The sequence below is a fragment of the Sturnira hondurensis genome, unplaced genomic scaffold, assembly GCF_014824575.4.
Source record: "Sturnira hondurensis isolate 20B ecotype Veracruz unplaced genomic scaffold, ASM1482457v3 Scaffold0021795, whole genome shotgun sequence".
NCBI classification, from domain to species: Eukaryota; Metazoa; Chordata; class Mammalia; order Chiroptera; family Phyllostomidae; genus Sturnira; species Sturnira hondurensis.
In genome coordinates this window covers 5,489,800-5,516,411 of record NW_028094426.1, presented here as the reverse complement: position 1 = coordinate 5,516,411, position 26,612 = coordinate 5,489,800, and the positions used below count along the sequence as shown (strand labels likewise).

Sequence of the window (26,612 nt, the reverse complement as noted above, 5' to 3'; positions counted from 1 at the left end):
ATGATGGATTATTACCTTACATAAAAATGTTGAGCAATAAGAAACTGTTGGGCTAAATAAATTACGGCCTGTCAACTTCAAGTAATTTTACACAGTGTTTAACAATAAGTTGAAAGACTGTGTAATGATACAAATGATGCCAAATGGATATGAAATTGCATGTACATTGCACTTACAACTCTGTAAAAATCTATTCATATAAAAACTAGTAAGAAAGTCTTAGCTTAGCTCCAGAGACAGAAGTGAGGTCTGCAGGGTCTGTGAGTCTCTAACAACCGCAGCCACTGCGCTCGGCAGCCAGGACTTTCATCACATGTAAGACAACCCTTGAAGACTCACAGAAATGTGAAAGGAAAGAGGACTTTACACGGAACTAAGATTCTTGCATCACCAGACACTGTGCTAGAGTTAGACGTTGGTATGGCTTCATTCCTACCCACTCGCTGGGGAAATTCATCACCATTAATGAAATTATATTGCACAATACAATTCGCTGATCTTTCATAATGGACCAAATTCTGAGCTAAGCACTTTTATAATATCTTAATTAATTCTAAGATAAAAATGATTCCTAAGGCAGAACTGGAATTTAGACATGGCTGTCAGATGGTGCTACACTCTTTCGACCCTTTCTATTCATAATTCACATTAAACTAATCTGCATATTAGCGGAAGGAAGCATCTAAAAGCCACTGTGACCACAGAGGCGGAGATTGAAGTGACTGAGCCACCAACCCAAGAATGTCAGCTGCCATCAGAATCTAGAGGGAGGTGGCCTTGCTGACACCTTGATTTTAACCCACTGACATTGATTTTGGACCTGTGGCCTCCAGAACTGTGAGAGAATACATTTCTTTTGTTTTAAGCCACCAAGTTAGCAGTAATTTGTTGTCGCATTCATAGGAAACGAACACACTAGTATTTTCTTGAGGATGGTTATGTTGATATTCATAAGGGCATATTGATTTGTAGTTTTCTTGAGACATCTTTGGATACTGGCCATGTTACCCACATACCTGAACTTGTGCCCATAAAATGTATCTTCTCTTCTGTTTCTAGCCAAAGCTAGCCTAACATTTGACCACCTCCCCTGCAGGCTACTCAAGGAAAATTGGTTCAGCAATTCTTTCCTCTTTCTTCTGCATCATTAATTTTTCTCTTTCTACTTTCTATTGCTACCACATAAAGATGGTATACTTCTGACCTCTCAATCAAGAAATAAAATAAAAACCAGTTTTGGCTCCACTTAACCTTTGAACTACTGTCTTTCTCCTTCTCGTTCCTTACACAGTTCTCTATTTAGTTGCCCATATTTACTATAATCTCTACGTCCCTTCTTTCCATTCCCTCCTTTAATCCACTCCAAGCAGGGTTTTACTAACACCAAGCTGATGGACCTGCTTTCTTTAAGATCACTGAAAACTCTACATTGCTATATAAAACTATATACAGTTTTTTTTATATCATCATCATGACATTTGATACAGTCGATCACATTTTCCTCCTTTGAAGAACGTCCGTTCATTTCTGTTTTAAGCTACCACACTGGTTTCCTTTCTGTTTAGACTGTTCTCTCTCAATCACTTTTGCTGTGCCCTTTTCCTGTCCTTAACCTCTGCCTGGTAGAGAGACCAGGACTCAGACTTTGGACTTTTCTATCAGCTTTTTCATTCTAGCTAAGATGTACTTTTTCTCTTTTCTACTTACTGTCCTGACTACAGGTCATCTAATATTATGGTTTTAAACACTTTCTACATGCTAACAATTATGATGCTATAGTTATATTCTAGACTATCCTGTGAACTGCAGACTTATATATAGTTAATAACACTTTTGTATCTCTTTCGATGTCTAGTAGGTGTCTCATACATGACCTGTATAAACCAGAATTCCTAATTCTGCCCCCACACTTTCACACTCTCTTCCATCTCAGTGAATAGCCGCTCCCTCCTAGTAATAGTTAGGTCAAAGATCTTGCTGTAGCTCTTATCTCCCTCTTTGTCTCACTCCCCCCATTGGATCTGTCAGAAAATCCTATTAACTATATTCTAAGATATTTAAGAAGTTGAGCACTTTTCATTACCTGCAACGGATTTCCAGTGCCCATAAAGGTGCCTGAGGCATGCACCTTTAGTTTGGTGCCTGAGGCATGCACCTAGAGTAGGCATGCAATAATACTGTTTTGAAAGAATGAATGAATCACATCATATGCTTGCTCTCTGTAACTGCTTTGACAGTGCTAGGCCCATAATACCTTCATGTGCTATAATCTGGCCCTCGTGTTCCTCTCTATTCTCATCTTTTTCCAATAACCAACAAGTATCACGTGCTCCAAGTGTAGTAACCGGCTTTGTATTTCCCAATTTATTATGTTGTTTCATTCCTCTGTGCTTTCCTCAAGGCTGTTCCCTCAGCCTAGAATATTCTTACGCTTTAAGAATATTTCAAGATTCATCTCAGCCAACAAAAATCTCATTCTAACCTAAATATTTCTCCACTGGAGCTTGCCTACTTCCGCACGCATAAATTTTACCCCAGTACAAACCACACGCTGCTGATATTGGCTCGCCTCCCCATCGGAGCTCTCAGCTGTGTGTCTTGCTCATCTTGCCTTGCCATTCCTAGAGTGTAGCACGGGTCTTGGCTTGTGGCATGAAATAAATGTGTACCAGTGAATGGATAGAAGGCTTCAGATGCATATGGCATTGGTTCCTATATGAAATCATAAAACAAGAGGTACTATAAGGACTTGTTTGCTATATATATGAAGAAATGATTCTTTGGTAGCAACATTTAATATTTATCTTGCAAGGAAGAATGAGTTGGAAATTTGTCTCGAGAGTGGTTTATTTTCATTCCTCCAAAGTAATCCAAAGACAAGTAAACATTTTCTCTTCCTGGCAGTTATTTTCTCCCCCTCTCTCTCTCTCTTTTCAATATTTTTTTAATTTTTGAATGAACACTTAACATGACATCTACTGTCTTAACAAATGTCAAAGTGTACAATACACTACTATCAACTATAGATACAATGTTGTATAGCAGATCTCTAGAGTTTATCCATCTTTCTTAACTTAAACATTATACACATTGATTACAAAGAAGAAAAATATATTAAATGAGTATATTCTAATTTCATTGAAAAAGTATTTGTCAGACTTTCTGTGTGCCATATATTGAACTAGGGTTATATCGAAAAGTAGAATCACCTTCCATTTTTACTACCATTATCTCTCTCTCTCCCACTCTCTCTATCTCTTCCTCTCTCTATCTCTCTCTCATGGTTAAAACAGCCAGTTGTCAGCTCTAACCAAAATCGTACTGTAACAATATAATGAATAAAAATGCTTTATTATCATAAGGTTCCGACTACCACATACAAAAGTATGTGTGGGCAGAGACTGGGAAAGTAATATGAAATGCGGTTTGCTGATGTTTAGTGAGTACATACTGTGGCCCACATGGTGTTCTGGATGTGATTACAGGGAAGGAACAGTCCTTTTCCTGGAGGAGCTCACAGTCTCATTGCGTTTACTCTAATTGCTGTAATGCAATTTGTTACTTATCAAGTTGCATTTGATAAGTAACTATGTGCCACTTGTTCTGTTCCCAGCTTGGAGGACACTAATGTGCCACCAGTGTCAAGCTGCTCAGGTTTTGGTGGTCCATTAGCTTTTACGAGCTTCTAGGGAATTACTGTGGAGAATGGCAACTTTATTGTTAGTGGGAACTAAGCTTGTTATTTGGGTGGAGAGAAGAAAGGAGTGTTTGGTAGGTAAGAAGCAGATGTCTTTCTCATATAGTTACCAAAACAATCAGTGTTGTTGTTTCTGAAGCACAATAACTACAAAGGTCCTATTCAAAGAGCCAGTGTCTGGGCAAATTGACCACCTGAGCTGTAGTTTTGGGATGGTTCTTGGAATCTGGCCCCTTCTTCAGGCACTGCACTGATATTTGCTCAGAGCCATCCTTCCCCATATCCAAGAAGAGCACAGCTTTTTCTCCTAGAACCAAGTGCCAGGAAGGGCAGGATCATCAGCTGCCTCACCAGCAAAAAGATCTAAAGTTTCCAGCGCCTGTCCCAGGACTCAAAACGCTGCAGGCTTATTCTGTATCTTTCCCAAAAGGCCAAGACCCAAGAAGCACAGACGTCTTTTTACTCTCCCTGAGAAGAGACAGCAGTACCAGCACTTTCCATTCCTTCTGGATGCGTTAGCCTCTACGTAGAACACGGAGAATAAAGGAGGAGATTCTCTACTTCCAGATATAGGCCTGCAGAAGTGGTAAAAAACAAAATGCTTGTTAGGTCAGTGGTGCCTTCCCAAAAATCTATAAAAAACAGCAGGGCATGTGTGTGCAGGTATGTGTGTGTGTGTGTGTGTGTGTGTGTGTCTTTGAACCTCAGCTGGATCACAAGGTTTAAATGATGCCCTCAGGGCTCTTTCTCTTTTCTCTCCGCATATCTTGGCCCTGATTTCTTTTGTTGGAACATCAGTCTCCCAATCTATTTCAAAACAGCAACTCCCCTACTCCCTTACCTTATCTTGCTCTAAGGATTCAGGTTTGTGTGGCCTTTAGCACCCAGAAACTCAGCAAGAGAAAGATTTTTTCTTTCCCTGGGGTCTCTGGGAAAGACTCCAATGGGCTCTGCTTGATCATAGGCCTGTCCCTAGACCACAGCTGTGTTCCGGAAGACGAGGTACTTAGATTGACTAGCTTGGGCCCCACACCTCCGTTACAATGCACAAGATGTGAGTGGAAGGAAGCCCCACCAGGTAAGGTAAGTAACACCTCCTAAAAGGGAAAGAATTTTGGCGAAAAAAGAAAAAAAAACTAAAACTGGAACACCAAACTAAACAAGCACACCTAGAATAGGTGTTTGCTACGATAAGAGGAATAGTCAGGTTGGCCTCCAGGTTTCTGTCGCTAGGTGGCTGGTGAAGTTGATAGAAAATGTGGAAGCAGAAGCATTTTGAGCCCATAGGGAGAGCTGAGTTTTTAGAATGTTGTGTTGAAGGTGACTGCAGGACATTCGAACGAGGTAATCTCTCGGAAGTAATAAGTGTCTGGAGCACAGCAGAAAGATATACATTGAAAATACAATTTTTAAATATAAAATTGATTCGTGTAAGGGTTCATCAGAGTACGTTGCGGGAAACTCACTACAAGTCTTACGTGGGTAAATTCTCTAGCAAAAGGTCAATAATCTACGCTGTATATTTTAGAAATTTCCTTACAATATCATCCCCTTCACCCCCAGTCCCCGAAGCTACACTTCCAGTCATTTCCAGATTCTCACTGCTAAGCTTAGGTTTGGAGAACCCGTTAAAAGACCCTGGCGAGGAAGCCCGGGACTACAATTCCCAGCGTGCTCCGCCAAGGGGGCGGGGCGGGGCGGGGAGGGGTGGGGGCGAGGCCAGGAGCAGCCACCCGGCGAGCGGTGAGGCGGGGTGATCTGGCGGTGGCGAGCTGAGGTGGCGAGAGAGGAGATCCCGGATGTGGAGAAGCTGGGGAGAAGGCGTGGGAGGAAGATGGACTCAATGGAGAAGGGGGCCGCCACCTCCGTCTCCAACCCGCGGGGGCGGCCGTCCCGGGGCCGGCCGCCGAAGCTGCAGCGCAACTCCCGCGGCGGCCAGGGCCGGGGTGTGGAGAAGCCCCCGCACATGGCAGCCCTGATTCTGGCCCGGGGCGGCAGCAAGGGCATCCCCCTGAAGAACATTAAGCACCTGGCGGGGGTCCCGCTCATTGGCTGGGTCCTGCGTGCGGCCCTGGACTCGGGGGTCTTCCAGAGGTGCGCATGTACTGGAGTGGGCAGCGCGGCCTGGGCGGGGGTCTGGACTGGGAGCCGGGCCAGGGGAGATGCTGGGGGTCCGGGGACCATCGCTGCTGGAAGGGGTGTGCAAGATCCGCTGTGTCGGGGCCCCGGTTAAGAGTCCGGGGAGAACGGGCCCCCGTTTTTTCCTCCTTCTGTAGCTGCTAATGGTCGTGACCTGGGACAGTGTTTGTCCCGCCCTTGAGAAGAGAATGCCACCCATAAAGGCGGAAATTTTCTCATAACCGTCTTCCACGGCTCTTGGTGACCTCACTAGGTAAAGGAGGCCACTCTTGTGCAACAACTGCGATAATGTGTGAACTCTGTAGACAGACAGAGGCCACTGGGGATCCACTGTTGCTCGACGCCTGATAACCACTTGGTGCTGTCATCAGGGAGGCGTCAGGTTCATTAATGGAGTGGGGTGTAAATGTAAAGGCTTTTTCATTTTAAACTCAGCTTGGAGATCCTTTCCTGACCTTTGAAAAATACTCAGCTGCTGTCTGCCTGTGAGTCAGCAAAATCTAGGGCTCCCTACATTTGTACTTAGGTAAGAGACAGTGGGAAAGCGTACAGTAGGCTGTTTCATAAGCTCGTAAATGGTTTTATTATGCCTTTGGAACCTTGGCTGCCCTGAGGACTCATCATATAGAGACATTTTCAAGTGCCATAATGGTTAGGAGTTACAAGCTGATGTCATTCATAAAAGGTGGGAGGTAGAATTCTGTGCCAAGAATGAGTTTATGCCTAGTAACTTCATCCTAATAATATTTGAATTTGTTATTATGGGGAGTAAATTATTTTAATGTTTGATATTTGAGTTTTGGTTTTTAAAGAGATGGCTGTTTCTGAAGCATATTAATTAATCACATTTATATACATGATTTTCATTTACCCAGCCTTGTTTAAAAAGGAGATACTAAAAAGTATACAGGGACTAATTTCCTTATTTTTTTTTAATCCAAAGGAAACCTGGGTAGAGCGAGGTAAATAGGAGCTGGCCCGCAGAAGATAACACTAATGTAATAGGAAGTGTGCAAAGGAGAGATAGGGCAAGACCTGGGGGTATGGTTCAATTCAGTAAACATTTACTGAGCGCTGAATACTGCGATATTCATCCAAGGGGGTAATACCAGGGTGAATGTGACATGGTTCTTTCTCTGTGAAGCCTACAGACTTTTGAAAATTTACAAAGGGTATACACTGAAAAATAAGGATTCAGAAGGTGCATTCAGACTGCAGTGATGTTGTAAAATTCTGTTTTTGTGAAATGAAATAGAAATTAAAATTACAAATTGAGAGTAAAACTCATTTCCGACTTTTGGTTGCATACATGAAGAAACCCTTTCCGAACTGGCTAGCCAAATAAACCGGTAAGGCTTGTTCGAAGTACCGTCATATTCAAGGACAAAAAATGATTCATTCATTCAGCAAATACAGGGGTGGACAAAAGTAAGTTTACTGTTGTTGAGTATGCAAAACACAGAGTTTATTATTGTATTATTAATTATTGTATTATTTTCCATATGAACAACTATAAACCTACTTTGACCAACCTCTGCATTTATTGACTACCTACTTTGTGACAGGCAATAGGGCCAGTCCCTAGCCTCATGTAGCTTGCATTATAATAGGGAGAGACTGACAATATGCAAACAAATTAAGGTACGTTTATCAAGTGGTACTATTTTAAAATTAAAGTAAGGTAACGGTACACTCTGTCACCAGAATCCTCTGTTTTTTTATTTTTCTCTATGGGTTCTCCCTGTATAGTATCAATATGGTTGTGTTGATAACAGCGTAACTTCCCATACACTTAACAACTCGGTGCAAACCTCTGTACTCAGCCAGAGTCCAGCATGGTTTCTAGCAGCCTAAGTCTGTGTTGCTAGGATGATCCCAGTCCCACTTAACAATGCCTGCCTGAGAAAGCTCAGTTCTGCCAGGAGAACTTTTCTTTCAGCACGTAGCTCCTGAACCCCTCTTATAGCAGTTACTTTAGAAAGTTTGCTGTTCTGGCTGGTGTGGCTCAGTGGATTGAGCACTTGCCTGGGAGCTTCAGGGTTTCTGGTTCAATGCCCAGTCAGGGCACGTGCCTGGGTTGCAGGTCAGGTACCCCATGGGGGTGCGTGAGAGGCAGCCACCCATTAACGTTTCTCTTTCTTTCTCCTCCCCTTCCCTCTCTAAAAATAAATAAATAAACTTTGCAATTATAAATCTCCTTGCTGCCCTTTGAGACCTAAATTTACCAGTCCTCAAGGACTTGACAGCCATCTCTGTGAAATGTGAACCTTCTGGGGAGATAACTCATTCAGTCCCCAGTCCCTAGGGAGGACACAGGTGCCTTGCTTCAACTTGCACCTTGCCTCTTGTCATAAAGTTAGATGCTTTTGTCTCCTCTGGTTAAGCACCAGTTGACAAACCCAGAATGGCGTAGTTACATGGACTGGCCCCCTTTAAGACCCCTCAGTGCCTTTCCCTTAGCATACCCCATCCTTGTTTGGAGGAATTTAAATTCATTTCATGCTGGATTCTGTTCCCTATCGCAATAGTTAATGAATGAATAAAACCAGACCTTGCTGCTATAACTAGTGTCTGGCTTTGTCCTTGACAGTATTCATATTATGTCAAGTTTCAGTCTAGTCAAAAAGAACTTTCCTCTTTGCAGCTTAAAGTCTCATTAGGTCTCACTGGGTCCCCTGCTCATCCTTGAACCAGTCACTGTGGCTGTGAAAACACAGTGCTTGTCTTGGTATAATTTAGCCCCATCTTCCACGCCTGGAGCGAATAATGAAGCAGCCCTGACACAAAGGCAGAGGTTCATCAAGAGAAAAAGGAGTGCAGCTACCAACAGGGGGAATAGATGCTGTAAGTCAGAACCCAATAGACAGCCATTGCCGCAGATGTTGGGGATTTTGCTATGAAATTATTGGAAAAGACGTGTATACAAGTATATTGAACAGTGATTTTTCTGGTCTTCATTTATTGAATGCATTTGTTTGAAATTTCATGAAAGAATAAATGACTGGAGCACTGTAGTAACTTTTTCCATGCTGGTTTTATCTAATATGTGTAGATTCGAGTATAAACTCCTTAATGTTTTATACTTTGAGGCACCTATGATATCTGTCACTGTGCCAATAATAGTAATTAGAAGTAATAAAATTAGCATTTCCCTTAGTAGTAAAAAGAGTATAATCTTTCCAACTCCCTTTTCTAACTTAAGATATTATTGGTTAGTGGGATTTTACCCTGTGAGTCGCACAACTGCTTGCTATCAGGCATCCTTTCTAGGGATCTGGAAAGTTTCACTCAGAAATTACTAGAAAGGACCAGCGCTACCTCCTCCATGAAGCTTTTGCTAGTCCCCTCTGTGGAAATTAATTGTGCCTTTGTTTCCCCATGGATAGCCGTGGTGTTCGTACCTTTGTTTAATGCGTGTGCTATGCTGGGAGGCAAGACCATAGACCCTGGGGTCAAAGTGTGTGGATGTATTAAGTGCAAATTTGGGAAAATCAATTTCTTTGAGCCTCCGTGTCATCATCTTGAGTATGGATTTGTGTCTGCTGCATAGGCTGGCTGAAGGAATTGAGAGAAAATTTATACAAGCATTAGATTAGTCCCTGGCATATAGCACGTGGTCTGTCTTGACACTGTCCCCTTGTATTGAAGGGTTTTACATTCTTCATCCCTTCCCTGGGCCAGTTGCGTTACTGGCAAAGTGGGAGAGTTGTAATTATCTTCAAAGTTTTTTTTAATGCTAACATTCTTTGGAGCCAGATTTGGCCTGGGATGACCCTCCCCCTACTAAGTGGAAAGCTTCTTATGAGAAGCTACTACCCTACTCACTTCGGTGTGCTTTATATATCAGAACCTCAATTAAAATGTGCTGGTTGGAATTTAATTGACTTGTTCTAAAGCTGCCGTTAGAGTTTGGAGCAGCCTTTCTGCCTCTCACCTTCTACTTTCTTTCTTCAACAAATGTTTTCCCCAGGAAAGAACTGAAGAAAATCTGACTGGTTTGTGTTTTTCAAGACTAGAACATATCTTGGAGATTACTTTGTTCAAATTAATGATTTGAGTCAATTGAGACAGATTTTCCTGGCCCAGTCAGACTCAAACCTAGCAGTTCTTTAAAAGGGACTAACTTGGATTCTTAGTGGTCAAGAAAAATGCTGAGATAATTTTATTTTCAGTTAGTAAAGTTATTGTTAGAGCTGAATTTGTAAAAGCTTGATTTTCTACAGTGGTTCAGTTCTGGATAAGTAAAGCTCAGAACATGTTGATTTTTTTAACTGCTGCCTAGCATAAAAAATAAGGGTTTCTAGGGTGTGGACTTATGACTAACAAAAGGCCTGTGTTATCTTTAAAATGGCTGCGCCTGATCTGAAATAACTTCATGGGCATCGTGGTTGATATTCCTGTTTATCCTGTTAGAGGTACTATGACTTCATGTGAGGCTAAAGCCACTGGCATTTAGACTTTGACATTTACTCTAAACTTGATTGTAAATTTTATGTGGCCTCTTTGTTCACTTGCTCATTCTTTCTCTTTTGCCCTTCCTCATCTGATTCCCCTAAACCAAAGGAAAATTGTCTGTTTACTTAGAGACTTTAATAATAGATGATGATCATTGGATTTTAAGTGTACATATTGGATGCTATTTTTATGTTCCCAGAGACATTGCCTTACATAATACATATAAATTAGACAATTTGGACCTTCGATGGTCTGAAAACAGAAATTTAATTTTCTTTCCAACAGAGTCAGTGTGAGGATTAAATGAGACTGTGTAGATGTTTTTTTATTAACATTTTTATTTTGAACAGCCAACATTTTTTTTAATGCTCATTTTGTGTTGTGGTTTATAGTTACTCCTCATAACAACCATAAGAGGTAATTACTGTCATCACCTCCATTTTACTGAAAATTGAGGCTTTGGGGGAGTATGGATTTTGTGTAGTTGTATAACTAGTGTGTGACCCTATAGAGTCCATACTCTCAACTACTTCCTGTTTCAATCAACAAATATGTATTAGCGCCTGTCACACAGCAGGCACTATAAAAATGCTTTGTGGAAGGTAAAGAATTACAGAAAGGTTAGTTGTTGCCTCCTTACCTCTCTTTCCTCAGTGGCTTCAAGGGAATTAGAGTACTGTGCCGGCCAACAGCACTGTGGGGCTCAATGACCTGGCCTGCCCTCAAGGTCTGTAGATCCTTGGTGTCCAGAATAGTGCCTGAGACAGAATAGGACTAAATAAACGTTTCATGAGTGAAGGAATGACTGACTGAATGAATGATAAAAGGCAGTAAAGAAGAAAATCAAGCAAACAAACCTCTTCCAAAAATCTCTCTTTTATTTAACTTATCTCTTAAGCATTTCAAAAAGGTCACTGAATCCCGTGGTGTTGAATTTTCACCCAATGAAGATCAGGACAATAAAGTAAATGGCTTCAGCAGTTTACTTAATGCTGTAAATTATATGTCAAAAGACCCATATTTTTGTTTTTAGTGTTTGCTTTTAACGACATTCTTTTATCTTACCGCCCTCCCTTGCTTTCTCTGTTTAAAAAATTCACTAGATTTTCAGTGGTACTTTACTTTGTTATATACCTTTGACTGTCACATTTACCTATTGAAAAATCTATCCTCAAGTTATTTCAGATTTCGAGATGGAAGAAAATAGGGTCAGAGTGACATAAGTAGATATGAGGCACCCGACCTCTAGCCAGTGACTCATTTTACTTACTAGTATTCCTTAGGGAAAAAATGGGGGAGGGGAGATTGACTTGATTTTTAGATTTAAATTCTGCAAATATTAAAGGGAATAAATCAAATTAATAAATAAAATAAAGATGACAGAAAATTTTCTTTAGTTACTTTCTTTTCAGACTTGGTGATTGAAGTGGAGACATTCGACACTTGTAATTCCTCTTCAGAGGATGTTGAATGAAGAGGCTAAAAAAAAGTACATGCATATGCCAAAGACTATAAATCATTAAATTATCTTTGTGTAGTACACTATTAAAACATTATGGCTAGAGTAGTATTCACAGCTTCCATTTCTAGTACTGGGAATCTGTAAAGGTCCCTGAAACTTTTCCAAAGAGACTGGTGCGCCTCTTCACAATAGCATTTGGTTTTCAGTCATCATTCATTTAACTCTCAGTGGGCAGCTGTGTTAGCTGCGGTCAACAGATCTGTTAGGCTAAAATCTCCTGAGCCATTCAGGTCATGTTCTAGTTGTTATCAGTGGGCTGTAACCCACTGGATTGTGTTCAAATATTTATATACCCATTATTAATTGGCAAAGAGAGTTGCACACTTTGGTTATTTTGGGGCCCAGACTTATCATTTAGCTTCTTCTAAATTTAAAAGTTTCACCTTCATTCATGGTTTGGCAAAGCCAAGTCCACTTTTTTTTAAACAAGTACATTGTAATACTTTATAAAATATTTTAAATTTGGATGAGGAATAAGAAGCAAAATATTATTTATTTTTTTAAAATGTGAACTTCTAGAGCTACTATGTTGCTTAACACACCAGTGGCCTTAAAAATACCAAGTATCTTTACAATTTTATGAAACTATATCTAGAGCCACATCAATAATATTTATATAAATAGCAATATATGTTATATGTAGTATAATTACTTCTGTATGTAAATATAAATATATCCAGGATATTTTATTCAGATATTTTAAAATATTGCTTATATTCAAAATACTTTATAATTTTGAAATTTTATAGTACCATGGTAGCTCAGTACTCATCATTAACTCATTCTGGAACATGTGTATTGACAAGTGTCAATACCAATGAGTACCAAACAATCAAGCATTTTCTTTTGCGGGGTGGCATCGTGACTCCTAAAAGTTCTAGCAAGTGGGACAAGTCCCAGGCAAGCACCAATGCTGAAACATGTTTTTCTCATCAAATGTGATGAGTTCAGGGTTCGACAGGTTCTTAGGCTGATGAGTATTGACATATAACTGTACTTTGGATCCCTAACATTATTTTGATGGTACAAAAACTATTCTAACTTTATGTAAGCTGTATTTTGGGGGTTTAGAGCTCCTTTTTATTTTTAATGATTTCTTTTAGTGACTTGGCATTATTTATTTATATATTTTTAATGCCTATACAGTGTGTGGGTTTCAACGGATCACGATGAAATTGAGAATGTGGCCAAACAATTTGGTGCACAAGTGCATCGAAGAAGTTCTGAAGTTTCAAAAGACAGCTCTACCTCATTAGATGCCATCGTAGAATTCCTTAATTTTCACAATGGTATGCGTTTAACAGTTTACTCAAAATTTTATGTAATTTCTAAGTTGCTTATCATTTGCCAAGACTTTAACATTTGCATTTAAGATTTCTGGCTTACAAATAACTTTATTCTGATATCCTTTTAATTTGTTTTTTTAAGAGGTTGACATCGTAGGAAATATTCAAGCTACTTCTCCATGTTTACATCCTGCTGACCTTCAGAAAGTTGCAGAAATGATTCGAGAAGAAGGATATGATTCTGTTTTCTCTGTTGTGAGACGCCATCAGTTTCGATGGAGTGAAATTCAGAAAGGAGGTAGTCTGTTACATCAGTCTTTATTTTAGCTCACTTTACGGAGAATCAGTTTATTAGTTTTTCATATGCAACTGTTCTTTAGGAATAAGGAGAGTAACAAGGGAGTAGTAAAAGAGAACGTGTGATTCTTAACTGTAGTAGGTAATGACATTTCTAATCAGTTCTGAATCTTGTGATTACTGAGGCAAGACAGTGAGCCCAAATTGTGACTTTGCTTTACTTTTTAGAGACATTTTAACCCTTTATGTGCCTTTTGATATTGATGTTACAATTTTTCTAGATCAAATACTTTTATGTTTGTTCTAGACATGTTTGACAAATTCCATATAAGTCATATAGAATTGTGGGAATAGAAAGCATTCACCAAAAAGTTTCAGAGGACCTCAAGAATGAATTGTGCAATCACTCCCCCAAATATGTAACTCTTTATAGAAGAGGTCCATAGGGTTTAGCTAGAGCCAAATTTCTAGCCAGATAAACCAGCAAAATATTTAATACGAAAAGAATCACCAAAAAATATTACTTTCCTGGAGTAATCTACTTCAGGAAAGGCATTGTGGTCTCTGTTTGGTGCCTTGACATTTGTGGAATGTAGGAAGCTGGTCTAATTGTCTCTAACATAATGTGTAACTTAAGATGTTATTCTTTTCAAAGTGTATCCTTAACATGTCATTCCATTACCTTGTACCACCGTCTGTTGTTCCTTATGAGAAATACGCCATAATTCCTACCATTGTTTCTCTGAATAGGATTTTCCTTAGGCTACTTTTACAATTTTATATTTAGTTGTACTAATGTGCTTTTCTTTGTGTTCATCTTTTAGTTCTCTGAACTTGTTATATCTGTAGGTTGATAATCTGTCATTGGTTTTCAAGAATTCTTTTTAAATATTTCTTCTGCCACATTTCCCCTCCCCTTTCTTTCTGGGGCTCCCATTTAATGGATGTTAGACAATTTTTTGGTTGTCTAACAAATCTGTTAGACTTGTTAGACACAATCTGTTCTGTATTGATTATTTATTTATTTTCCCCTTTGTGCCCATTTTGAGTGATTTCTATTGACTTACATTTGAGTTCATTGATCTGTTCTGACTGTCCAGTGCCCTGTGAATTCTATCCAGTGAATTATTTCCATTACCATGTTTTTTCATTGTAGAACATACTTTTAGGTTATTTTTTTAGAGATGCCATTCTCTCTTGAATGCTACCTCTTTTCGTTCTTTAAAAAAAATCTTCTTCTCTAATGTCTTCAATATGTTCATGATAGTTATTTGAAAATCTTTAATTGCATGTTCCAATATCATGTGTCTCTGCTTCTTTATCATATTTTATATTCCATATGGAGTATATTTCTATTGGGCTGACAGGATAAGGGGCTCATCACTTTGATCTAATCAGGAGTTGGGCTGGGTTACAGCTATGATTTCTATTCGCCTATTACTGCAGGTGTCTGTCAGGCACCTTGTATGTATTGATGATACCCCTCTGCTAAGAGGATGTTGGGATCTAAGCACTTTGAAACTATAATGAGCTTTCCCTGCCTTCCCGCTGATTCCCAGTTTCCTGTGCCACCACACCTGCAGTGAAGTTCTGTCGGGAGAATCACAGGATGGGAAGAACTGGATTTGTGTTCGAGGTGCCTACAAGTGACAGTCTGTGACTCAGGACCATTGAAAACTCTTCTCGTGTCTCCTTGTTCCAGCAGAGTCTCCCTGCTTAAACCAAGCTTGATCTTTCTCTTATGTCTCCCTCAAACTAAGCAAATGTCAAATTCTCCTAGTGAGAATTCAGCCACTGATCCTTGTTCGCATAGGGAAGACTTGTCCCTCTCCTGTTTTTCAAAGTACCACTTGAATTATCTAGTTTACACATATTTGCTTATTGTCTGTGTCAACTACTAGATTGCACACTCCAGGAGAGCAGAGAGAATTATCTTCACTGCTGTGATCCAGCTCCTATAAAACTATACCACATATTCAATATACGTAGGCCAAGTATTTTCCTAACTATATCAAACATTGGAGTGGAGTTGAGCAAAGGATGGTTTAGTTAGGGAAGTATGTAGAGGTTATTTCTACCACTACATACTCTTTATATAAAGAAGTAACAACCGAAAGTGAAGAAAGATTCTGAAGAATTAGCAGCTACTTTCACACACACACAACACAAGTGCATATGTACCCATATACACCTACAAACACAATTTAGGTGTGAATGGCAAGGGAATCTCTATGTGCCAGTAATGAGGGTATCATTTATTGTATCATATTATGATAATTAATGTTGATATTGCTGAGCCTTCATTACCAACATTAATAATAAATAAACATTAGTATGGTTAATATCTTTTTTAACCACTGGTGAGAATGCATAACATTTCAAACTATAAAAGTTTCAGTAATTTAATGGTGAAATTTTCACCATTAAATTTCAAACTATAAAAGTTTCAGTAATTTAATGGTGAAATTTTCTATAATAATTCCATGAAAATAATTTCTAAATCATGTGAGATAAATAATATATACATTGTTTTCTATAGAAACAAATAATGAGAAATAATTTAAAGGGTTCAAGTATTGAATAGGAGTATTTTGTTACAATTCCAGTTTTTTAAATCTGTTATACTTGAAGGTTGCCTTGATGTCCTCCCAAAGCATTATATTTATATAAATACCTTAAAATCCTATTATGCAGAATTGCCCTATGAAATACTTCATTTTCTATTATTATTATTGTTATTATTATTAGAAAACAAAGATGTCAGAATTAGTAGAGGTTTTGTTAAGATCCTTTTAATTATTTATCCAGATACAGAAATATTCTATATTCTGAGTTTATTTTTTTGCTAAATGAACACTTTTAGTATCCAAAGCAGTGTAGACTTACTATAGCTTTTTGCTTTTAGTTCGTGAAGTGACTGAACCTCTGAATTTGAATCCAGCTAAACGACCTCGTCGGCAAGATTGGGATGGAGAATTATACGAAAATGGCTCATTTTATTTCGCTAAACGACATTTGATAGAGATGGGTTACCTACAGGTTTGTGCCTTCATTTAAAAAAAACTTCTTAGACCCTTTTGTGTATATACTTTGAATTTTAGGAAAGATGTATGGCACCGTTTGTAATGGAAAATATCAACCTGTAGAGGAAAGGCAATACTGACAAGATTTATTATCTGAGGCATTTAGCCTACAGGCTCACCCAAACTGGTCTTTGGAATCCATTTGGTAAATATGCAAGGAATTCTGCTACAACTGTAATGTTAAGATAAGAAATGAATCAAGAGTTGAATGTTCTATGAGTGTCCTGGTAGTCATATTGTTCCATTCAGAACTCTGTTATGGTTATGTTACTGTCAAGTTGTGCTTGTACAGTTGAATAACTTCTATTGCTGTATTAAAAAAAAAAGAAAGAAAACTACAACCAAAAAAAACCAGTAAAGGTGAAACAGTACCAACCTCAGCATTATGAAAACCAATTGTAGTTTTGTCTCTATGCCTATGTAACATTGCATATATTGTTTTATCCCTTTTTGCTCTTATCTTAAGGAAGTTGGCTGTCTCTCTCATCGTTAGAGCCTACATGGTTATATCATACACTATTTTTTCATTTTAGTTAAAGCTATTATTTTCAGTGGATTGAGCGCAGGCCTGCAAACCACGCGATTGTGGTTCGATTCCCAGTCAGGCCACATGCCTGGGTTGCAGGCCAGTTCCTAGCAGGGGACTCACGAGAGGCAACCATACATTGATATTTCTCTCCTTCTCTCCTTCCCTTCCTTCTAAAGATAAATAAATAAAAGCTTTAAAAAAACTGTTATTTATTCAGCACTTAGTATGCACAAGGACTATATGAAACACTGCATAGGGTATCTCTTGTAATCTGCAGAGCAACAGAATAAAGTGGACATTCCTCGCCCAGTTTTTCAGAGAAAGAAATGGCAGCTCTGAAAAATGAAGTGATTGGCTCAAGGCAAAAACAAGTAGTAAATGGCACTGTCAGGATTTGGATTCAGATCCTTATGTCACTCAAAAAATAGCATTAAAAAGAAAAATCAGAATTCTACTCTCTATAGTAAAAATTCTAATGTGACTTATGCTCTGAGGGAAAAGTATTTTTCTAATCTGGTCAGTGTATAGGCAAACTGTAGACAGACTAAGTTTGACTGTTAAGGAAAATACGATTTGACAGAGATACCACCATCCCTAACTGTCGTTTGACCCTAAAAGTGGAAAAATATAAAGTGACTCATCATAAGTAGACTTGTGAGGAGACTAGCAATACTGAAAAACAAAAATTTCCATTAATTGACTTTGATACTGAAATGAATGTAATCAATCGTAGGGAAGGTTTCTCCTCTTGCTCCCTTATCCCAGGATCAGGAAACCATCTGGGATCTGGGCCCTTGCTCACATATGACCCAGACAGTATGACCCCGCTCCCGTGGGTAGCACAGGGATCTAAGGTAATTCTGTATAATAGATACTACAGTTATGTTTTTCTCCCCTATCTTGCCCCTAGTTTTAAATAGGAACAAATTCTAAGCACATTTATACTGCTTTTCAATGATAATGAGAGAGACTTACTTAAAACAAAATTCCTGTGGTCATAAGACTGGAGGACGGGTATTATTTCTACTTTTGGCAAAGTTAAAATAGAAATCTATTCAAACAAAAATGAGAACTTGCACTATGTAGATGAAATGTTAAGGTTATTTGTTTTATGTGGTTTGAATATATGGGAAACAAAAATATAAGCTTTCCCCTCAAAAAAAAAAGAGGATTTGTTGAATGTGCTAATGGTACTGGGTTATTCATTTTTCTCAGTACTATAGAAACGAATTCATTGTTCTTTTATGAGAAACTTTTTGATGTATGTGAATGCATGTTAAAAGCAGTACTCATGGCATTTGTACCATGTTTAGGGTGGGAAAATGGCCTACTACGAAATGCGAGCCGAGTACAGTGTGGACATAGATGTGGATATCGATTGGCCTATTGCAGAACAAAGAGTATTAAGGTAAAAACAAATTTTACGTAGCCTTTGCATGAGACCCAAACATTATTTTTAGTAGATATGTTTAATTGTATTTAGAAACACTGATTTGTGATACTCCAACTATCTTACAATTCATGTAATTAGTCTGCTCATGTGAGGAAGACATGTATGTAAAATATTCCTGTAGGTGATCTATTCAGTAAGTTGAGAAACACATAGTCCACCCAGACCACACTACTTAGGCTCCACTGTAAGGTGAAATGTGTATGTGAAATATGAAGGGTAATGTTTGAATAATTGAATGGGAATGTATTATTAAGTGTACTGGCGTTAGCCAGATGAGAAGTAGTGATTAGTATTGCACTTGTATTCAAAGGTCTATTTGGTTTCTTTTAGATATGGCTATTTTGGCAAAGAGAAGTTTAAGGAGATAAAACTTTTGGTTTGCAGTATTGATGGATGTCTCACCAATGGCCACATTTATGTATCAGGAGACCAAAAAGAAATAATATCTTATGATGTAAAAGATGCTATTGGCATAAGTTTATTAAAGAAAAGTGGCATTGAGGTATGTGCCCCTGAATATAGCAATGTTTTTTAAGATTGTGATTCAGGGTCAAGGAATATGTGAGGAAAATGAGATATACATTTTGAGTATTGGCTATTAAAATATGATATTTAGCCTTCACATACCTAGAAAATTATCATAGTATTTACTTTTATATGAGAAAAATGTCAACCAGCAAGTAATATTTATTTTATATTTAATAAATGTGAACATACTATTTTTGAATAGGTGCTATCTAGTTGCCATAGGATCTTGCATCAAGAGAGATTTAATAAGCCCTGGCTGGTGTAGCTCAGTGGACTGAGCGCGGGCCTGTGAAGCGAAGGATCATGGTTCGATTCCCAGTCAGGGCACATGCCTGGGTTGCAGGCCAGTTCCTGGTGGGGGACACATGAGAGGCAACCACACATTTATATTTCTCTCCTTCTCTCCTTCCCTTCCCCTCTCTCTGAAAATAAATAAATAAAATATTTTTTAAAAAGAGAGAGAGAGAGGTTTAATAAAAAATAGGTGCCACTGTTAAGAAAAATAGCAGATATCTTGAGACCTTAAAATGTAGCTTATTCTTATGATTAAAATTTTTAATTCAAAATAGCATAATACTTGTTTATTTTATTTACTTTTTAAATAGACACATACTTGTTTTATATAGTTAGGTATAGTTAACAGTTAACAATTAACATGATAACAACATTTATTTTTAAAAATGAAGCCTAAGATGATTCTCATAATTCACTAAAAATGTTACCTATGTGTCCTGAGCAGCACAAGAGACGGATTGTAGACCTTCCTTTGGATTGAGTTGTAGGAAAATCTTAGATTGGCTTCGGACAGTCTATGTTGAGTTTTTTATCTGTAGATCGAATCCTTTCCACAGTAGAAAACAGTCTTTCATCTTTACAGGACTACTAGATATAAAATATTTTAAAGATTTATTTGATTTTACTTAATTTGTCCTTCAAAAGGTTAAAGGAATACTCAGTTGTGACGTAGATGGTTTATGAGGTCTTATCTTATTCTGAAAGATTTCCGTTTCCTTTACTTTCTCATTTTGCCTTTTTTTCTTTTTCAGGTGAGGTTAATCTCAGAAAGGGCCTGTTCAAAGCAGACACTGTCTTCCTTGAAACTGGATTGCAAAATGGAAGTCAGCGTGCCAGACAAGCTAGCAGTCGTAGATGAATGGAGAAAAGAGATGGGCCTGTGCTGGAAAGAAGTGGCATATCTTGGTTGGTATTTTTCATTCAGCCATAATAAAATGAGCCAGGATTTTTTAAAAGAAATAGAAAATAAGAAAGAAAGTTCCCAGGATTAGTATTATCGTCGGGAAATAGAAACTCTTATATTACTGATAAAAAGTATCAAATTGGGATAGCCTTTCTGGAGTTTATTTTGATAATATTTACCAAGTGTAGCCTGGTAACGTGATGACCGACACATGCTGTGGAGTCAGGCCACAGCCCAGACTGGCCAGTTTCAGTACGGAAGCCTTCGTGTCCATATCTGTAAACTGGAACTCTTAAAATTGCCCATTGTCATTTCTCTGTTGTAGAGATTAATGATATAAGCTAAGTTATAAGCATTTAGCATATTTCTAATATATAAAAAGGATACTGAATATTTTTAACTGTTACTAAATGTACATAGTTTTCATCCTAAAATTCCAATTCCAGGAAAAAAATTGGACAGAAGTGCCAATAATGGGGGGGGGAATCACCTACATATCATACAAATAGAATATTCATAAAATTGATTACTATGCACCCATTAAAAACAATGCTATAAAGTATATTCATTGACATGGTCAGATGTCACAAGTTTTCCACATACTACTAAGCAAATATATTTATTAGATGTCTACTATATGCAAGCTTTGAACCCATTCCTTGGATGTAATACTTACTGAGCTCACAGCCTAATGATGTCAGTATTTTAAATACCAATAATGGCGTGTTATTAAAATACATAATAACTATAAACCATGTGTGAATTAAATATTTACCAGGGTAATATGGGCCTTAAAAAAGTACAGAATGCTTTGGAAGCATATGATCTGGGGCCTTCAGGAATAGCCTTTGAACTACATATGGAGGTTCTATGGACAAAAATACTATCACTTTGGTAGAAAATGATCTAGGTTTTGTAAGAAGAAAACAATTCTAATAGAATATAGAATACATCCAAGCTCTGCTTATTATTATCTCTGTAACCTTAAGTAAGGTTCTCTAAGCCTTGGTCTTCTTGTTCATAATATAAACACAAGTCAAATGCTGTAAGGCCATTGGAAAGAGAATCAGAAATGAAATAAAATGTGTAACATTATGCCTATATACGAGGTGTGTCCAGAAAAAGTTCAGCCATTGCTAATATAACAAGAACAGTTTTCGTGACATTGATGTAACCTTGCAGCTGTGAAGAGTGAACTGGAATGTACATGTATGAACAATGACAACTTCACTGTACCAGTCAGTGGGGGTGGTAGACACCATTGAGTAAGCATGTGTACTGTGTGGCCATCACATTAAAAATGACTGAGCAAGTAGAGCAATGAATCTGCATTCAAGTTTGCTTTAAGCTTGAACATTCCTCCATGGAAACTATCTAGACGATTCAGAACGCTTTCAGGTATGAGCAGTGAATGCAGCACAAATAAAGTGTGGCACAAATGCTTCAGAGATGGTTGAGAATCTGTTGAAAATGATCTTTGTTCTGGAAGGCCTGCAACAAGCAGGACACCTGAGAATGCTGAACGTGTAGGGGCTGCAATCAACAAAATCAGAGGGGTCCGAAGGTTCACAGGGACCCCCTGTGTGAGGTCCTAAGATGTCTACTTTGAAGGGTACTGAGGCATTATTGTCCTATGTACAAGGTTTCGTGTATCTTCAATAAATACCTTTCTCATATTACATGGCTGAATACTTTCAGGACAGAACTTGTATAGTAAAAATAAGTGTATTACTTATATAGGTAAAACTGTAGAACTATATATGCCAAAACATAATGTCTATCCATAAATAGTGATAATTATGATGACTTTGAATATGTTTGCCTTTATTTAAAAAACGTTTCTACCAAGATAAGCACTACATATATGCCATACATATATGACATAAGAAGGAACTCTAAAAGGGAGATAACAAGGGAATGAAGGGGAAGGATGGTCAAGGAACCCATGGACTAAGCCAGAGGCAGTAGGATTGGGGGTGGGCGAGATGAGGGAAAGTGGTGGTGGGAAAATGGAGACAGCTGTATTTGAACCACAATAAAAAATGATAAAAGAAATAAAATTAAAAATGTGAAATTTTAAAAAGTAGAGGTCAGAAAATCAGGAAAATAGAGAATAGACTCCAAATTTTTATTTAAAAAATCAGAGCAGTGTTTTATATGGACCACATAAATACAATATAGAACAATATATTCCTTAGAAATATTGATACTTTTATAAGTATTTTTCAGACCACAAGACACCCCCCCCCCATTTGGGAAGAGTAATGGTTGTTAATGCTGCTGTTGAGTTCTGTTTATATTTACCTTGGTGAAATATTATGTTATTAATGTTATTAAATATTTTACCACATTTTTTGCTTCAAAAGTTTTTTTTCTATTTTCCTCCTCTAAAACCTAGGTGCATCTTATGGTCCGAAAAATACAGGAAGTAAAACTTAGCTTGAGGAATGGATAATACAAAGAGATACCTTAATTTTCATCATCTTTCAGTGAAAAGTTTGAATTTTGGTACATTTAAAGATAAGAAAAATATTTCAGTAGATAAATGTAGAAAACTGTAAAATGAAAAATATTTTAGTGGATAAATGTAGAAAAAATGTAAAATAAATAAACTTTTAAATAGCATTTTTTCATTAGTTTTGCTCCATAGTATAAGTCAGACTCAGCATGGTCAATCTAAGGTATTGGGAGCTTCTGAAGTTCATCCTATCAACAAAAGGGGGGATTATGAGGGTGGGAACTGAGAAGAAGCAAGGCGGGGAAGACAGGGATGTGGTTATGTCAGTTGTGATGGTGATTTTTCAACAAAATAATCGATACACAAATGAGAGCTGTTACAGATTAAAAGAGACTTGAGATACATATCAACAAAATGTAATATGTAGATCTCATTTGGTTTCTGATTCACATAAATCAACTATAACAATACAGTTTTGAGACAATTGGGGATATTTGATTATGTACTATATTATTAGATGATATTAAGGAATTGTTGATTTTATTAGTTTGATGATACAATGCCACTTTTTAAAAAAATATATGTCTCTATTAGAGATAGATGCTAAAGAGTTTTGGGAGTAAAATATATCTGGGATTTTTTTTTCTCCCCTCCAAAAAAACTAGATGGTAAGGAATAGAGAAAAAATACTGATAAATGATCCAAAGTATTGATAATTATTCCACATTATTGATTATTCCAAGAACTTGGGTTCTTGCATGTTTGAACTTCTAAATAATCCATAAATTATATATATATATAATTTCTAGTTATTATAATGTGCATGGCAAACAGAAAGTATACTCCATTCTCCTTTTTTAACTGATAAGGGTTTATTTTTAATTGTTCAGGAAAACCCCCCGCCTCTATACTTTTAAATCCTTTAACATAGTTTTGTTCCATCTGGGGTGTGCAGCTTTTTGGCATTTCTGGGCCACACTGAAAGAAAGAGAGTTGTCTTGGGCTGCACATTAAGTATATAAACACTAGTGAAAACTGATGAGCAAAAGAAAGGTTTTAAGTAAATTTAGGATTTTGTGTTGGGCCACATTCATAGCCATCCTGGGTCACGTGCAGCCTGTGGACCATGGGTTGGGCACCTCAATCCGTAGTATTCTTATACTCAGTGCTTTAAGTTACTAAAGTTACCAGAATTACTGTTGGTAGCTGTTGGCATTATTTGGAAAAAGTACCTTCGTCTCCTTCAATATTCAGCCAGTATTTCCTTCACTTGCTAGGAAACGAAGTGTCTGACGAGGAATGCTTGAAGAAAGTGGGCCTGAGCGCCGCTCCCGCTGATGCCTGTTCCACCGCCCAGAAGGCTGTTGGGTACATCTGCAAGTGCAGTGGTGGCCGTGGTGCCCTCCGAGAGTTTGCAGAGCACATTTTCCTACTAATGGAAAAGGTCGTTAATTCCTGCCCAAAATAGAAAATAGTACAATGTTGGGAAAGAAATATACAGCCTACTTCAGCTACTTTTATTTTTGATCAAGTACAATTCCATGTTCTAATGTTACAGAGAATGTGATTCAATGTGTGATATATCTTCATATCTTCTAAAGCAAGGTCTTCTGAAGTTGTCACTCCAAAATCTTCTGTGAAATAATTGTGCTGTCCTTTTCTCTTTATGCAAGATAATTATTCAGAAATTGATTACTATCTTTCTCACATTTTTAGTAAATGCAAGTGAGAACATGATCAAAATTCACTTTGTATCGTACCCTGTAAAACTGTGTTTGTGTGCTTTTAAGATGCTGATGTTTTATTTATTTGGGGACAGTGTATGTGGTAAGACATGCTCTTCTATTAATAAAACTACATTTCACAGACTTGATGAAAACTGCCCTGTTGCTACAGAAGAAACCAAACATGTCCAGAAATCCTTTAAACACTGACTATGCAATGAGTGTGAGAAACAAACCACTAAATACCAGGGGTAAAACTCCTGATCATACTTTGCATATGTATACATATAGCACAAATACACAATACAGTTGTTGGAAGAAATGCCGTAAAGGTTACATCTTGACTTGGGTAAATTGTTCGCAGTTGCCCCTAAGGTCATGGTGATTATGTATCCTATGTATCCGAAATTTGGCTCTCATCACAATGTTATGGCCACCACAGATGACTTTCATACCTAGTTAGTCTATAAGAATGGGGCATTATCTCATAAACGTGGACACTTGACCTAATAAACACTAACCATTTCCTGCGGAACATTTGCATCTCTTTCAAGTGAAGAAAACAATTCATGTAAACCTCTGGCAAGAAGCAATTCATTCAGCTAGCTATACTGGAAGCTCTTTTCCGTTGTCAGGACTGGATGGATTTGTACAGTTCAGCATCTATCCTTGTAATAGGTCGGATAGAAGTTAGAAGAAAAGGATTATCCTTTATCTTAATTTTTTTTAACAACCTGCCCTGGTTTACTCTTGTCTTTCTGGCTTTTCCATGTGCTATTTTCTCCTATCCCTTAAATTTACAAAGTTTCTAACCTCAGTGCTCCTTCCCAGAGACACATCTCTATTCCGTTTCAGCTGCCATGAAGCTGACTCCACAACTGAATGACTGAATTCTAATCTCTGCTGTGAGTTCTGGTTGCATCTCAAACTCTTCATGTTATTACACAGACTCTTGGACTTCGTCCCTCAAATTCCAGTCTTATCATTGAGACATCACAGTCTTTCACAATATTTCCTTTTCATCTTTGTCAGTTATCAAATCTTGAACTTGATAGAACTAGCCCAGTGTCCTTTCAGTTTATCCAATGTTATTGCTAGGTTTAATTGCCGTGTTTGCTGTTACCCTTAAAAGGTCTTTCAGTCCCAAGTGGTGTGGCCCAGTGGGTTGAGCACTGTCCTGCAAACCAGAAACTTGCTGCTTCGATTCCTGGTCAGGGCACATGCCTGGGTTTGTGGGCCAGGTCCCTGGTTAGGGGTCTGCAAGAGGCAGCTGATGAATGTTTCTCTCCCTCTTCCTCCCTTCCCTTCTCTTTAAAAATAAATAAAATCTTTTAAAAAATCTTCTAGTGACTCTGTGCTGACCGCAAAATGTGGTAAAATGCTCCCAGTCCAAGCATACTCTGGACACAACCTAGTACTTCCAGCCCAGTTACTGCTGATTCTTGTGAGTCCCTTGAGCTGTTCTGTGGAATTCTCTTACGGTGCCTTTATTTGCCTCTTCTCAAATCTTACCTTTAACAGCTACATGATTCATTTTCAATAAACTACCAAAATATCTCCCAAAGCAAATATCATGCATAGTATAGATTATACTGGAGCCTTTGTTTCATTTCAGTGACCCAAAGACAAGCTCAAGAGGACAGTTAAGTTCTCACTGCGACTCTCACTTCCTTTTTTCTCAATTGTGGTGAGTCTTAGCCATAAGTATGTTCTCCTGTATGTCAGGAACTTAGAAGTTGCCAACTTGTTCCTCATAACAAGAAAAATTGGGTAAACTAAAACTCAGTAATGTTTCATTGGCCTTAATCAGAGAACTGAGATCAGAGAGTGAACAGCCACTCCAAAATTTGAGATAGGTACATCCAGCGAGGCGCACATTATGCATGGTACCCCAGCTGGGAGAAGGGAACTCGGCTCTACTGCAACCAATACCAGCCTTCCTCTCACCCAAAAGGGGAGAAGCTCCACAGTCAACAGAAAGGAGGGGACACCAAGGCAACAGAGTGTGAATGCTGCAGGCAGGACAGACAGTAGGAGCAGGGGGAAGAAAGCTGGGTCTCAGGCAGAGGGGTGGGAACCCTCGCATACCCCTAAGACAAGCCCAGTAAATAGCACACTCAGGCTCCTTCTCACACCCTGCACCACACCGATATGTTTCCAGTATCAGAACAGTGGTACACAGCTGAAAGGCTGTACTGAGGGGCACTACGAAAGAAAGTCCCAAAGTCAGAGAAGCACTCTGG

The 26,612-nt window shown here is 38.2% G+C and overlaps 1 protein-coding gene across 2 annotated transcripts; it reads left to right on the top strand.

Moving 5' to 3' along the window:
* The first annotated feature begins 5,434 nt into the window (after positions 1-5,434).
* On the top strand, positions 5,435-24,513 carry CMAS (cytidine monophosphate N-acetylneuraminic acid synthetase). 2 transcript variants are annotated; one of them, XM_037033818.1, is made up of 9 exons: positions 5,435-5,791; positions 12,960-13,102; positions 13,242-13,397; positions 16,302-16,435; positions 18,322-18,416; positions 18,792-18,963; positions 20,036-20,189; positions 22,586-22,611; positions 23,923-24,040. In XM_037033818.1, the coding sequence occupies exons 1-9, from the start codon at positions 5,532-5,534 to the stop codon at positions 23,950-23,952; spliced, it is 1,170 nt and encodes a 389-aa protein (XP_036889713.1). In that variant the 5' UTR covers positions 5,435-5,531; the 3' UTR covers positions 23,953-24,040. The 2 variants fall into 2 exon arrangements, with proteins under 2 accessions (XP_036889713.1, XP_036889712.1); XM_037033817.1 differs by lacking the exon at positions 22,586-22,611 and having other exon boundaries at positions 5,436-5,791; positions 23,923-24,513.
* The last annotated feature ends 2,099 nt before the right edge of the window (positions 24,514-26,612 follow it).